Consider the following 14,511-nt stretch of genomic DNA (forward strand, 5'->3'; position numbering starts at 1 on the left):
CCGCGCCCCCCGGGCGGGGCCGGGACCCGCCGCCCTCCCCACACAGCCCCACGCTCGGGAGCAGAGTCACCATCCTTTATTCTCTTAAATAAAAACCAAAGCTCCGCGCGGTGCAGCAAGACGCATCAGGACAGAGAGCCGGACGCGGGGGCCGCAGGGCTCCGCCGAGCACCACGCGGCCCACGGCAGGGCCCAGCCCGAGGGCCAGCCCTGCCCCCGCACAGCCGCACACGAGACGGGAAGGCAGGGCTCAAGGGACTACAGCTGGTGAAGGATGCTCCAGTAAAGGGGCCCAGGAAGGCAGAGGGCAGCCTCAGGGCACCGGAAGGCAAGTGGCTCCATGTCCAGCCCCCCCTGCACCTGCAGCCCAGGCTGCCCCAGGGGGCTGGGGCACAGCCCGAAGCAGGAAACTGGGAGAAAGGAGGAATGCTGGCAGGGGAAGCAGCCCAGGCCATGCCTGGGTGTGGGGTGCTAAGAATAGCTCCCAAAGGGCCAGCGTGGAGGCAGCCAGGCTACAACAGCTCCTTGGCCCAAGAGGGACAGGGAAAGCAGTGCAGCACCTGTTCATGCTGCTGGGAAAGGACCCTATGGAGCCCCTCACATGCAGAGCAGCAGCACCAGCTCTGGAGCCCTTGAGAAGGCACCAAGCAGGCAGGCAGCAGCAGGAGGGAGCCAGGCAGCTGCCCTGGCACTGCCCTTCCCCAATAAGGGCTACCCCACAGCAGGGCAGTGGTCCACTGTGACTCCCCTCCCCACCCAGGCCCAGGGCATCACAACAGCTGCATCAAATCACCAAGCCTTCCCCTTGGCAGGACTTGGGGCAAGAGCTTCATGGAGGGTCTTACAGGGCACCAGAAGATAGCACTAGGTCCCCCCTCGCCTTGACACCCACACCTCCCACCCTCCGCAGGTGGCAGGGGCTAAAAGGGAGCCAGGAAAGCAGACAGGCCCACACCCACAAGCCTGCTCCTACATGTAGAGGGGCACTCAGCCTCTGGGCATGGAGCATGCAGCCAGGGGAAAGGCCTTGACCTGGGAGGAAAGGGGTAGAGTAGGCATTAGTGTTTCCAAGCTGGGATGAGGCAGCCTCCGACCAACTGATGCAGACACAGGGACCGATGAAAGTGCAGTGTGGTTTCCCCATGTGGGAGCAGCCTGTAGGTGAGGCCTGAGCCAGGGCTGGCCCAGTACTACTTGGCCTGGAAGGCATTGCTCGCTGCCCCTGCTGCGGCATTGGCTGCGGCCGTGCGCACTGCTTGGTTCGAGAACACCCCGGCAGCAAACTCCTCTTGTGCTTTCTGGAAGCTGGCGCCCGTCCGACGGTATATAGAGTGGATCTAAGAGAAAGGACAGTATCACACATAGCTTGTAGCCCACACAGCTGCCCATAACTGCTCCACAGGCCCTAGGCTGCAGCAGGACCTACCCAACTCAAGGAGACTCCGTTGTGCAGCAGGCTCAGCTAGGCCCCTGGAGTTAGGGCAAGCTGGGAGCCTGCCCTAGGCACAGCCAGGGGAGACACTCACCCTCTTCAGCATGATAACACCCAGCACAGCCACCGCCGTGAAGAGCAGGGATACCAGGATTGTGAGCACTGCCACAGCAGAGTTCTTCCTCAGCACAGTCAGACTCAATATCCAGCCGCTGCAAGAAGAGGCCGTCATAGAATACAAGCTCCCTGCACCCCCCAGCGCCTGTAGACACAGGCTCCTTGTACCTGCTCCAGCACAGCATGCTCCATAGGCTGGATGCCTAACCCCACTCCTGCCATGGGGAACTGGATAGCCCAGCCCGAGTCCAGGCACATGTGGCAGGGAGCAGCATGGCTGGGCTGGGGAGAGTGGAGCTGTGCCCCCTACCTGAACCCTGAGTGTGGGATCCCAACAGCCTGCAGGACATACACAATGTCCTGGATAAAGAAGATGAAGAAGAAGACGAAGAAGTTGAACGAGCTGTCGCTCCTGGAAGGGAAGGCTCACGTTAGGGCATGGTGCCCACAAGAACCACCTCCTCTCCCCCAGCATGGGGCCCCAAAGCAGCAGCTGACAGCACAGGTGGTCTGCCTACAGGGGCTTTACCCACATGGAAGCATCCTGTCCAGTTACCCACAGCCTGAGCAAGCAGTTTCCAGGGAGCACTCCTGCCAGCCCTGTACCCGAGGACTGGGGTACATGATGGGGACAGTGGGTTGAAGGCAGCAACCCAGGATCCAGGGGAAGCATGGTTTTCAGAGTCAGTTATGCCTAGACCATTGCAACTTCCCCCACTTGAGCTGAGCTGGAGGTCTCTATAGTCCAGAAACCCTTGGAAACCCATGGAGGTTTCCAGGATATCAAAGCCAAAGCCAAGAGCAGGGAAGTCTGCAATCTCCAAAGGACCTGGATGAAACAGCAGCCCCTGGGCCCTGGCCCACTGCTTCCCAAGCCCCAGAGCTGCACTATGACATACCTGAAGGCTTTGTACATTGGCCTGTACCAGCACACAAAGGAGCAAGGGGTGTAGAGGAGAGCCCAGAGGATGGAGAGACCAAAGTCGGAACCAGCTGTCGGTTCCACACAGAACCAAGCCAGGGAGGCCACGAAGTTCAGGAAGAGAGCAATGGCGCTGGCTGAGAAGAAGGCAGCAGATGAGAGGTTGTGGGACACCAGAGCCCAGCCCTCCCCACAGTAGCACCCCATTCTTGTAAGGACAAGGAGGTATATGCCCAGGCCCTAGCCCCAGTCTGCACCCTGCCCCCAGCACAGCGTAGTCTCTGCACTCTGGGCGCACCCCAGCTCACCCATCCAGAGGTAGTACATAGTGGAGACAGTTTTCTGGAACTCCATGGGGATTTCTACTGGGATGTCCTGGTAGAAGCAGGGTTTCATAGGGCAGAAGGAGGGCAGCGGGGGCCAGTTGTTCTGTTTCACTGCCAAGCCATAGGGAAGGTATGAGACCAGAGCAGGAGGCCAGAGCCTGCTGGGCCCCAGCAGCAGGGTGACATTTGCCCTTGCCCCACCATGAGCAGCTCCAGCACGTACTTGCAGCACTTCCCAGAGCAGCATTTTGCAGCTCCCGCTCCCGCCTGTCCAGCTCCTCTGCCTTCCGGTTCAGTTCCTCTTGCCTCTTCAGCAGCTCGGCTGTGGCTGCCGCTGTGGACGCCTAATGGCGGAAGCAGCAGGAGGGGTCAGTTCGCATGGCCCAAGCACCAGCTGCTCCCACACTCCCTTCTCCAACTCTACCCAAGGGCACCAACCCCTCTCGGGCAGCACAGGATCTAGCTGGCCGGCGAGGGGAGCGGTCAGGCCTGGCCCCATTACCTGAGTGCCATAGGAGCCATAGTTCTTGGGCTCCGTGGGGCTTGGCTTCCTGGGGGGCTGCACAGCAGGGGCTGGTGGCTGAGGCATGCCGGCAGCCGGTGGAGGAGGCTGAGTGCCCACCTGTGGCTGGTAGGGAGGGAGTGGCTGCAGCAGACAGAGAAACACCTTCAGTCACCGAGATTGCTCGTGGCACAGGGCAAGTGCCAGGGCGACGGCAGGGAGCAGGTAAGACACAGAGCAACCGAGAGCCTGAAGACTGGAGACACCAGTTCCCAAGTGCCTGGGGACAGGGCCCTAAGGCATCGTCCTGTTGGGCCAGGGGAGTCCCCAAGCCCTCGCTCCAGGCACAGGCCCGAGTGCCGCAGCTGCAGCAGGTCTCGTCCCCTGACAACTGCACGAGCCCGGCGGCACCTGCTCCCCTCAACGCCGCGCCGACGGCCCAGCTGAAGGACCGCAGCAGCCCTGTGCTGCCCCAGGCTCCTCACCCCCGGGGTGTCGAAGGGGTTGTACACCTCCAGCGTCGCATACTCCCTGCTGCCCTCGTGCTGCACCACAGCGGGATCCTGCAAGACATCGACCACGCTCACGTGCCAGCCGCGGCTCCGGGGGCCTCCCTGCTCCGAGGGCTGTTCATTCCCGGGTTCCCCGCAGACCCCACCGATGACCACACCCCAACACACAGCCCCTGAGGGCCGCCGCCGCGACCTCGCCCCCGGCTCCCCCCCACCGTCCGGAGCGGGCCGGACCCAGGGCGCACCTCGAAGGGGTTGCTGGGCGCCCCGAAGGTGCCGGGCCCGCGCTGGGCCATGTCGACAGCGCCGGGACCCCCCGCCTCGCCAGAACCAGAGGCCTCCGCTGCCCCCCGGCCGCCGCTTATTGGCTGCCACGCCTCTGACGTCACCAGCCCCGCCCACCGCGCCGGGGAACCCCCGCAGCGGCCCGGCCATGCGCATGCGCCCCCCAGCCCGCCCCATGGGGTGCACGTGATGCGTCCGCCGCGCTGCATGCTGGGAGGGGCCAGCGCCCCTCCCGCTCCGAGCTTAAACCTGGGGGGCGGGGCTTGCCGGGCACGTGGTCGGAGCCGCGAGACACGCCGGGAGTTGCGGTCTCCAGAGAGCCGGGGTGAGGCCCAGCCTGTGCTGCCATTTTGTTGTCGCTGCGCCGGTCGAGGGGCCGCCCCGTGTCCTCCCCCCCGGGTCCCGAGCAGACACATACTGAGGCGGCGGCGTCTCGACGGTTTAATGGCTACGGCCCGGCGCAAGGCACTGATCCGAGCCTGCCCGGGGCCTGGTCACACCTGGTGCGGGCCGAGCTGCCCGTTCCCTGGGGCCCAGGGCAGGCTCTGCGCCCCCAGGCACCAGGGCCCTGTCCCCTGGCAGGAGCCGCCTCCGCCGCCAGCCTGGGGCACACGAGCGGGCGCTGCCGGCACGGCCGCGGAGCCTGCACCGGGCTTTCGCCTCCGTTCTTCCACGAGCCGAGGTCCAGGTCCGCCAGCCCGGCAAAGGGCCTCACCAGTGCTGCGAGGGCCCGACCCGCTGGCACCTTTGTGCCAGCTGCCCGCAGCTGCTGCGTGTCTGCCTTGTTCTGGGGAGGAAGGGGAAGGGGATGGCAGTTAGTGCAGGACGTCAGGAGCTCGGCCCACCCCCTCCCTGCGTGACTGGGACTGTTGGGGCAAAAATTTCCTCCCTTCCCAGTTGGAGCTGCAGCGCACGGCAACGAGCAGCCAGGGAGCAGGGACAGACCCGGAGCCGAGAGCTGCGAGGGCACGCGGGCAGGGCTGCCCAGCCCCTGCAGCACTCCCAGGCTCTAACCCAAACCTGCTCCAGTTGAGCAGCCCACGAAGCAGCTGAGTTGTCCCCCAGCAGCAAGACCCTCACCTCGGGCAGCCGGTATTTCTTGCGGAGCTGGGCCCTCATGGCTGCACGCTCGGCTTTCTTCTGAACGTAGAAGGCGTCCCGCTCGCCTCTGCACCGGAAAAAAGAGCGTCAGCAGGCGACAGCTCAGGGCTTGCCTGGGGTAGGGGGATGACGGGCTTTACCAGGGAGCAGGAACCTTAGACCAGAGAAGGCTGTGCCACCCCTTGGCCCAGCTGCCCCACAACCCTCTGCCAGTCCTAGCCAAACTTGGTGCTCACCCTGGGCATAACAGGAGCAAGAGGAAGGAAATTAAGCTGCCTGAAGATGGCTCCATACAGACAGACCCATCACAACAGACTCCCTGTGTGCGAGTCTTGGGGATACAAACCAAGCAGCTGGGCCAGAATCTCAGCCCCCTCAGCTAGAAGCGGCAGGGCTCTTACTTCTCCTCCTGGGCCTTCGGGTTGTGGTGTTCTCCTGGGCCCTTTGTGAAGCCTCCCTGGGTTTGGAAATCCTTGTCCCTGAGGTCAGCAGAGATGCAGGAGAAAAGTTGTTTCACTGGGACCCTGAAAGCCGATTTCACCGCAGACTCCATGAACGGAAAATGGGCTGGAGGCTGTGAGCAGAGGCTGGAGCAGAGGAAGCGGTGACAGCAGTTAGTGCTGTCCAAGCAACAGAAAAAGAACTTGGATGCCGGGACCCAACCCCCCAGCCACGAGCCTAGAGCATGGGGAGGCACCACTGTGGGGTTTACCTAGCCAAGCTAGTCAGCGAGGAATCTGCAGCAAGACAGAATTTGGATGGCTTTGCACCTCCTGATTCTCCAACACCTCATACTTGGTTGTTAGCCACACAACAGCGAGCTCAGCGAATGCCCTGTGCCAAGATACTCGCTCATTTTTCTGGGAACCAGCCACGTAGGGCACACAAGAACCACCTGCCTGGCCAGAGACAGTCCTGTGAATTCAGTACCTGGCAGCACTTGCACAGGCCCCAAGGCTGCAGAGCACTCTCCAATCCCCAGGGTCTGGAGAGGAGCTGTGGGGAGCGTGCATGGCTGCAGCTCTGCTGTACTCCCCCACAAGAGCACTAGCCTGATAGCACTTCACCTCCCTAGAGCTGTCAGGTTCTGGGCAGTGCTGTGGCCTCGGTCTTTCAGGCTGTACAGGGAACATGGGGGAGGGTGTGAAGGGCAGGAATCCTTTCAACTCCAGGGGCCCTAGCTGGGGACAGGAATGGGCAGACATTAGAACTGCCTCTCACCTGCACTCCTCCGGGTGCTGACAGCTAGCACAGCAGCCTCTGGTTCTGCTGGGCTCACTCCTAGGTGCTGCCTGGTCTGTCTCCACAGCGGCTTTGGACAAGCAGTGCTGAGGAGCACAAAGTAAAGCTCCCAGCCCAAGCTCTTTAAGTCGGGATCAGAAGCACACAAAGACAACTCAATGTCACCCGCCCCGGTCTCAAACTCAGCCCCCACTAACTGCAGCTGAAGCTGGGTTTTTCTTTATCCCTCAGAGTGATGACAGGGTGCTAGGCTAGGACCGTCTGCTGTAGCCATATGGTGCATCAGCAGAGCAATAAGCACCCCACATAATGGCTCCTTGTGCATCTGTCTCATCTCCCCTCAGCCCCCCGGGGCTTTTCCAGCACACGAGCCAAGAATCGTTGTGAACACTCCACTATCAGCCACGGCCCTGCCAGCTCCCTTGGAAGAAATCTGCGTGTCCTTGTGTTTGGGTAACAAGAGCCTGCCAAGGGATTATTAGTTATGGGGGCCCCCAGACTCGGATGTCGCAGCAGCCACCGCTCTTAAACAGTGCTGCCACTTCCTAAATCCAGAGGACAGCACGAGGCCTGAGGGCTTGGACTCACTCCGCTTTGCAGGGACATTAGGAGCCCATGGCACTTCCTGAAGCCCAGGTTTGCCACCGTGGCCTAAAATAGCCTCTGGCCTTCCAGTCATAGGACCTGGCTGCATTTCACATTTGGCTCTTTCTGACCACCAAACATTGATTGTGAGAAGGAGAGGCTGCTCCAGAGTAGAGCCAGCATGTGCTCTACTTCCTACACAAGGGTTCCTGATGACCTGGACCCCCTTCAGCCTGGATTGCTGGGTACCAAGACTGGGAGAGCTAGGGCCAGAGTTGGCCCCTGCAGAGGCATGAAGGCCCAGCCTTACTAACGTGGCCTACCAACAAGAGGGCTACAGAGCCTGGAGGCATGCAGGAGGGCACATACAAAGGAGAGGAGTCTGGTGATGGACACTAGCTGTCCTTGGCTTCGGCCTACTCAGAGCTGGCCATGGAAGCAGCCTGGGCACAGGACTGCCCCGCCCTAGGGCTCAACTCGGATCCAGCCCCAGCCCCCGCACAGCAACCCTGGCTGCTGAATTGCAACAGCTCGGTCAAAGCCAGTCAGCAAGGCCTCTGCTTTCCAGTGTAACAACACAGGAACAGACCCTCCCTCTACAGGGAAGAGGAGAAGATTGGAGGTACGAGTCACCGAAGCAGGGGGCCAATGACACCCACCCTGGCTGCTGTCAGGGCAGTACAGGCCAAAGCCAGACCGTGGGGAGATGGCAGGCAAACCAGGCCCCACCGGCCTGGATGCAAATTGGGAAGATGCCCTGAAAGGTTAAGTCACTTCATATTTATTTTCACAAAGACTGTACAAAATTCTTATAAAACTCTGGTGTGGGGATGGGCTATGACATTGATCCAAAAAATAATTCCCATGCGATCCCACCAGCTTCATAACTTACAAGGAAAGGAAGAGCTACAGGCAGCCAGGAGCCCCGGGGTATTCACACTCTGAGGGGCAGGGGATGAGGACCAGAGACAAAGTAACATGTGAAGAAAAGTATTTACATCATGGACAAAGGCCCCATGTTTTAGGGCAACGGTGGCAGCGGCAGCAGGTGGTTAGGCCCACGGCTCGGAGGCTGATATAGAATATGGGCTATGTACAATATCTCACATATTAACAGCTTTACACAGTAACAAAAGGGTCCAGGAGTCTTTCTTGTATAAAAAAGCACCAAGTGTCTGATACAAATCACACAGGCCTCCACAGGGGCTAGAACCTGAGGGCACACTGGTGTCGGCAGTGTCACCGGCTGATGTCTCGGCTAGAGTCCCACACCTTTGTGCTCAGCTCCATCTTCAGCACATCGAAGAATGGGTGCTTGAGCGCCTCGGCCAGGGTGATGCGCTTGGACGGCTCGTACTCCAGCAGGCTCTCGATGAGGTCGAAGAGGCGGTGGTGGTCCTCAGCCTCTGAGGTCAGGTACCTCTGGGGAAGGAAGGAGGGAGGGGTCACAGCGGCAGGCACCAGGGCCCATGGGCCTTGCCCAAGCATAGCTGGGCGTTCTCACTTCCTGGGGTCATAGCTGGGGAGCCTTAGCAAGAGTATGCGTGATTTTAGGGCCTGCTCCCCCATCCCAGATCTCCCATGGGTTTTCTTCCCTCTCCCATCCCAGACAGATGGTCAAGTTCCTGCCACCTTTCCCACTGTGCCTCAGTCTACAGTGGAAGTCCCAGGCCACACTAAGAAGCCACATAAGCAAAGCCTCTTGGTAGTTCCCAGCAGACTATAGTCACAGGCCTGCTGGTTGCAGAGCCTGGGTTCTTGTAAGCCATGGCAGGCACAGACCGTTCCAGGGGAGAAGGGTGCCCTAGCTCAGAGCTCCTGCCCACCCTGCTCTTTTGCCTTACCTGCAGTGGTTTGCAGTTCTCACGGACATAGCGGCCCGCAGAAGTGTTCTCATCCCAGTCCAGGCGACCATGGTAGAAATACTTTTGCTTCCTGTCAAGATAAAGTAGCAGAAGGGCGTGGGTACTGGTGCCATAGCCATGCCCTAGCAGGGACTCACCCAGACACCTGCCTCCCCGCTGCTACAAACCACTATGGCCAAGCAGCAACGCAGATAGAAAAAGTGACCCGCCCCAGCAGTCCCTGGGCCCTGCAGCTGAGAGGAGTCTACCCAGGCCCAACTTCCTGGGAGGGGGGGTGGGCTCCATTCCACAGCAGCCAGCCTTACTCACCTGGTCTTCCGGATCATGCGAGAAGGAATTGGCCCCAGAATCCTTTCCATCATGGCTAGATGCTCCCGATTGTCGTGGGTCTAGAAGAAAGAACAGGTTGGCCCTGCACACCAAGCAAAAGCACATGGCAGACTCCACCCCCTTTATGCAAGCATCTGCCTCCTACAGCTCCAGGCTGCTGGGCACAGAGAGGATGTGGTTCTCACCTGGAACAGGGTGAAGCCCACATAGTACTCAAAGATGATGCAGCCAATGCTCCACACATCACAGGGCTGGCTCCAACCGAGCTCTAGGAGATAGAGAGATTATCACCAGAGTGAAAAAGCAGTGGCTATGCAAGCCCTGCAAAACGCAGCTGCCAAAGGGACTCCTACCCCACAGTCCACACTAACAGGTACTGTGCTGTGGAAGCAGAGCCCTGAGCTCCAAGCCTGGCTGCCTTTGTAGGACCAGCACATTGACTACTGGATGTCAAGTGGTTTTCCCAACAAGCTCTGCAAAGTCCACGACACCAGGCGTGAAGCTGGGGCAACTGTCATACCCGGCAAGCAGGGCTACAATGTGCATCTAGTATGATGAGCCCTTTGGACAGGGGTGCTAGCCCTTGAGGGTCTCTGGCTGGGCCGAGGCTGCTGACCTACCCAGGATGACCTCTGGGGCCCGGTAGTGCCGGGTGGAGACAATCGTGCTGTGGTGCTCGTGATCAAATGTGGCGCTGCCAAAATCCACCACCCTGATGGCTGTGCTCTTCACACTCCGCTCATCCCGCTTCTAAGACAGGAGAACAAGATGCTGGTGTCACGGTCTCACCATGCAGGCACAGTTCCTCAGGCAGCTAGTGCCCAGGCAGGGACCACAGATGCCAACACCTTGTAGATGTGTGGAACTGACAGCCACGTTTTAGCTCTGCCCATCCACTATGCCCAGAAAACAAGCCATGAGGCTCCTCTCAGACCCCAAGACCCTTGAAGCCCTGCTGCCTGACTACAGAACAAAGTATAGGCTGTTCACAAGCTGCCCAGGACCTGAACTGACACATGAACCCCATGAATCCCACCTCATCTGGGACAGGGGAGACCACTCCCAAGGAGCTCCCTACAGCACCGTCACAAGTGCCCTGCCCAGCCACGCATGCTGTTTTCATAACGTCCCCCCCCTCCCACAGGGCTGGAGACACCAGGATCCCCCAAAGCTACCCCTTTACCTTTTCCAAGTTGTAGGTGAGCTCATAGTCAGAGCTCACAAAGAGGATGTTCTCAGGTTTGAGGTCTGTATGGGTGAGCTTATTGTCATGTAGAACTGCGGAAGAAAGGGGATCAGTCAGGGGTGTGATGGCTGCACGGCCTAGCCTAAGGGTTAAACCATCCATTAACCCACCCATACCATGTCCAGTTTGACACCGCATTCAGCAACCACTGCAAACTACCCAGCTCTTCCCCAGCCAAAAGGCAGGTGGGCCTGGGTCCTGGAGGCTCAGCACACAGAGCCTCTGGACCGATGGAAAGCAGATGCCCAGACCTGTGCCCACACCTCCTGCACAGCCAGGCAAGGGACAGTGGGTTCACCCCTAACCCTGGTGGGCAGGAATGGTTCAGCCTTGGGATTCACAGGGCAGTCCTTCTGACAGCAGCCGGCTGCCATAGCCCATCAGTTGCAGAACTGAGCTGCTGAGGCCAGGGCTCACACTCCGTCATGCACATTGCCAGCTCAGCGCGAAGGTGGCAGCACCGACACTCACATCTCACTGCCTGGCACACCTGGAAGGCCATGTGCCGCACTTGGTGGATGGGGTAAGGCAGATAGTTGTTATCCTTCAGGAAGTCGAACGTGCTGAGCCCCAGCAGCTCAAAAGAGATGCACATGTGGCCATGGTAGTCGAACCAGTCGAACATCCGCACGCAGAGGCTGAGAGAAGATGCTGGGGTTATGGGCAGTCATGCCGCTCGCACCCCTGCCCTGCTCTCACTGTGCTGTCACTTCATCCACGGCACAACTCACGGAGGAGCCAGGTGCCTACGAGAAGCTGTCCCAAGGCCAACCCTGTCCTCAGCCAGGTCAATGAACGGGGACAGCCCAGATTTCCTACGCTCCCACACACACTACTCACTTCTTGTTCTCTGGGTCCTTCTCATTTATCTTCTCCAGCACGTTGATCTCCAGCCGCGCAGCCTCCTTGTACTTCTCCACGTTCTTTATGATTTTGAGCGCAACGCGTGCACCACCCCTGGGGAGAGGCAGGAACAGGACTGTGAGCCTGAGGCCCACGTGGCTCCGAGGGACATGGACACCACAACCTCCACCCATCCTGGGGCCATGTGTTAGAGCCCCAGTGACCCCTAGCAGCTGAGACAGCAGATTTTACCCCCTGGTCCATCCCAGCCCATTCCATGGGGACCATGAACAGGGCTGGATCAGATCAGTGCACACCGAGTCTGTATAAGAAGGGACTTGATCGCCCTGACACTCCAGCCCCCACATGAGCAAGGCTGCTGAACCTGTGCTTCCCCCCAGGAAGGCAGCAACCTAGCATGGTATTGCCAGCTTGGCAGTATGCCTACCTCCGGTGATCCACGCACTGCACCACTCGGCCAAATGTGCCTTCTCCTAGGGTGCTAATGATCTCATCTGAGAGGGAGGGGGAGAGACAGAGAGAGAGAGAGAGAGAGAAATGGCCATGAGGTGGAGAGCGGGACCTGGCCGTGGCACGTACACAAGGCAGAGAAGAATGCATTGCAACACCTAGCCTGCACGCTGGAGACCGGCAGGGCGGAAGGCCGAGACCGGCTGCACAAGGCAACTGCCCTACGTCCCTGGCACTGCAGTAACAGTATAGAATATATACGTAGCTTTAATAAAAGGGGGCGGGGGGGAGAGAGGGCTTCTCTTTAATAAACAATGAAAATAAAATGAAACAAAGATAAGACAGATCTGCGACTGCGATGGGAGCTTAACTAGAGAGCTAAATTATGTTACGATTCGGCTGTACATCTTTCTTGTAGCCAGTCGCCGACGCGATAGATCAGATGCCCCTCGTCGTCATCTTCCACACTCTTGGCCCTTCTGCTGCTCGGTCGACTCCGCTGCTGGCCCGGGCAGACAGGGAATTCATCATTCACCAGCCAATCAGATTTCAAACCAGCGCAGCAGCCGGCGTCACGCATTGGTTGGTTTGGAAATTCACATGGTTGTTTGAGGAGGGGTTGCAGGAGATTCCCAGCCAATTCATACGGCACAGAGGAATATATAACGATAGGGATATTGCAAGGGAACATGTCAAGATACAACACACTAGCTCAGAAAAGAAAAAAAAAAACAAAAAACAGTTTGCTTTTCGTTGTAGCAAAAAAAAAAAAAAAAAAAAAAAAAAAAAAAAAAAAGGATTAAGAAAAAAAAGAAAAAAAAGAAAAAAAAAATCCTACAAAATAGCCCCACCCGAACCAGCGCCAGAGCCAAGACAAGCAGGGGAAAGGGGGGACCCCGGAGGGAGCCGGCTGCTCTCGCTCTTCCGGGGCTTTGAATAGGAACGGTGCTGACATTCAGGTTTGCATTAAAGCCAGGAGAGCACACGGAGACACAGCTCTGCAGCCGAGGCTCAGTGGCTGCAGTGAGGGGCTCGCATCCTTGCATCAGCTGCCGTGGAAGGGCAGCTGCAGGCGGCGCACTGCAAAATCCTTCAAAACAAAGGGCCAGGCTGCCCCCACATGGCCCCCTCCCCATTCCAACAGCCCAAGCCATGGCTTTCCCCCAGTGCCATAGAGCTAGGAGGCTAGGAAGAGCTAGGAGGCTTCAGAAGCAAGTGTCTGCACAACATTTCATCCAGAACCGGACAGACCTCACTAGTAACTGCCCCAACGCCGATCGGACACCTCCAAGTCCACCCTCCACCCCCTCAAAAAAGCCGGTCCTGGCAACTAGCTCCCCAAGAGATGGGGAATGGGGAAGAGGAAAAGCCTAAAACGAGTCAGACAAGAGACTGCACCAAAAAAGAAAGAGTCCCTGCCACGGTTCTTCACCTAGGAAACCCCACATTTCAGAGGGACCAGCCAGAAGCCCAGGGACTTGACCCCCACCCCGAATACAAAGCCCTTGACCTAGAGCAGCCCCAAGGCACAGCCAAGCCACAGCAGGCATCGGAGAGAGCCCCAGGTGCAGAGATCATGCCTCTTGGCCCTAATGGACGTGGAAGGCAAGTGACAGAACAGACAAGAAAAGGAAGCCAAGACACTATGCTGGGAAGAGCCTGCATGGCCATCTCCATCTGAATGACTGCTCTACAGGCCGATTCACTCGACCAGAGCCCCCTCGCATAGCAGGGGCTGGAGCCAGGCACTGTGCCTCCAGCTCAGACATGGGGGGCTGGGCCTGCTGCCACAGACCGCCCCGAAGGAGAAGCACAGCTGTGGCCTGGCAGGGGCCAGGCTCTTGGCCAGAGCCAGACTGAGCTCTCTGCAGCAAAGAAGGCAGAGCCCCGAGCGGGAGTCCCTACGGTACCGTAACACCAACACCAGCGCACAACAGCGGCAGGGATGCAGGCTGGGGGCTGCAGCCCCTGCGGACAGCGGTTACCCCCGACAGACCTCGGGACCTGCCTGCGCCCTCCAGGGACCGGGCAGCCACGACTCTGGCATGTTGAGGGGCTGCTGCCCGCACCAAAGTTGTTTAGTTATTTGAAGCGCACTCAGAAACCACGTAAGGAAGGAAGTTTGCTACTTACCCAGCTCGCCACCTGGGAGAGAAAGGGTAAGGAGCAGCGTGCAGTTGGGTACTCACCGATGAGGAGCGACTAAAGGACCGGCTGCGGCGCCGTCTCCGCCTGTGCTTACGCCGGCTGCTCTTGCAGCTGCGGTAGCTGCCCTCGCGGTCCCGGGAGCGCCGGTACTCGTAGGAGTGGCGGTACTCGGCGTCATAGTAGGCCTCTCCGCGCTCGCGGCTGTAGTCGTTGCGCCGGTAGCTGTCGCAGTAGCGCCGGTCGTAGGCTCGCCGGTCCACCGAGTGGTCATCGTAACTAGGGCGGGAGGAGAGTGGCTGGGACCTGCCCCACGAGGGCAGCCCCGGCCGGCAAGGAGGCGGTGGGCCGCGGTGGTGCTGGCGGGCACTCACCTCCGGGAGCGCACGTGGTAGCTGTCCTCCCGCCGGTGCCGTCGGTCCCGCTCGCTGCTGCTGGAGCGGGACCGCGAGCGCCGCCGCTTGTGTTTGCGGCTGCGGTAGCGCTCGCGGTAGCTGCCGCGGCTGCTGCGCTCCGACGAGCGGTACCTCCGCGAGTGAGGCATCTGCGGGGGGCGGCGGCGGCGTCAGTGCCGGGCCCGGGCGGAG

General features: G+C 59.5%; 2 protein-coding genes across 3 annotated transcripts; both read right to left on the minus strand.

Annotated features, from left to right (window-relative positions):
- Positions 1 to 393: 393 nt before the first annotated feature.
- On the minus strand, positions 394 to 4,164 carry SCAMP3 (secretory carrier membrane protein 3). The gene is made up of 9 exons (XM_019556867.1): positions 4,057 to 4,164; positions 3,785 to 3,862; positions 3,300 to 3,443; positions 3,021 to 3,141; positions 2,780 to 2,908; positions 2,449 to 2,608; positions 1,860 to 1,961; positions 1,527 to 1,644; positions 394 to 1,337 (listed from the first exon to the last, which is right to left on the minus strand). The coding sequence occupies exons 1-9, from the start codon at positions 4,105 to 4,107 to the stop codon at positions 1,191 to 1,193; spliced, it is 1,050 nt and encodes a 349-aa protein (XP_019412412.1). The 5' UTR covers positions 4,108 to 4,164; the 3' UTR covers positions 394 to 1,190.
- A 3,625-nt stretch (positions 4,165 to 7,789) lies between these two features.
- Positions 7,790 to 14,494, minus strand: CLK2 (CDC like kinase 2). Of its 2 annotated transcripts, none has more exons than XM_019556866.1 (12): positions 14,299 to 14,494; positions 13,969 to 14,203; positions 12,185 to 12,278; positions 11,757 to 11,823; positions 11,306 to 11,422; positions 10,937 to 11,103; positions 10,403 to 10,497; positions 9,840 to 9,969; positions 9,405 to 9,487; positions 9,199 to 9,278; positions 8,869 to 8,959; positions 7,790 to 8,446 (listed from the first exon to the last, which is right to left on the minus strand). In XM_019556866.1, the coding sequence occupies exons 1-12, from the start codon at positions 14,466 to 14,468 to the stop codon at positions 8,264 to 8,266; spliced, it is 1,512 nt and encodes a 503-aa protein (XP_019412411.1). In that variant the 5' UTR covers positions 14,469 to 14,494; the 3' UTR covers positions 7,790 to 8,263. The 2 variants fall into 2 exon arrangements, with proteins under 2 accessions (XP_019412411.1, XP_019412410.1); XM_019556865.1 differs by having other exon boundaries at positions 12,185 to 12,281.
- Between the last annotated feature and the right edge of the window lie 17 nt (positions 14,495 to 14,511).

This window comes from Crocodylus porosus, unplaced genomic scaffold (genome assembly GCF_001723895.1).
Source record: "Crocodylus porosus isolate Cpor-Errol unplaced genomic scaffold, CroPor_comp1, whole genome shotgun sequence".
Lineage (NCBI taxonomy): Eukaryota > Metazoa > Chordata > Crocodylia > Crocodylidae > Crocodylus > Crocodylus porosus.

Bases quoted from the DNA above. Each gene is read 5' to 3' on its own strand.
- SCAMP3 (XM_019556867.1), bottom strand. From the start codon at position 4,107: ATGGCCCAGCGCGGGCCCGGCACCTTCGGGGCGCCCAGCAACCCCTTC. The intron at 3,863-4,056 runs GTGCGCCCTGGG...GATGTCTTGCAG, and splicing joins CGCCCAGCAACCCCTTCGAG to GATCCCGCTGTGGTGCAGCA. The intron at 3,142-3,299 runs GTAATGGGGCCA...TTCCGCCATTAG, and splicing joins ATGGCTCCTATGGCACTCAG to GCGTCCACAGCGGCAGCCAC.
- CLK2 (XM_019556865.1), bottom strand. From the start codon at position 14,468: ATGCCTCACTCGCGGAGGTACCGCTCGTCGGAGCGCAGCAGCCGCGGC. The intron at 14,204-14,298 runs GTGAGTGCCCGC...CTCCCGCCCTAG, and splicing joins TACCACGTGCGCTCCCGGAG to TTACGATGACCACTCGGTGG. The intron at 11,423-11,756 runs GTAGGCATACTG...GCCTCTCCCCAG, and splicing joins CAGTGCGTGGATCACCGGAG to GGGTGGTGCACGCGTTGCGC.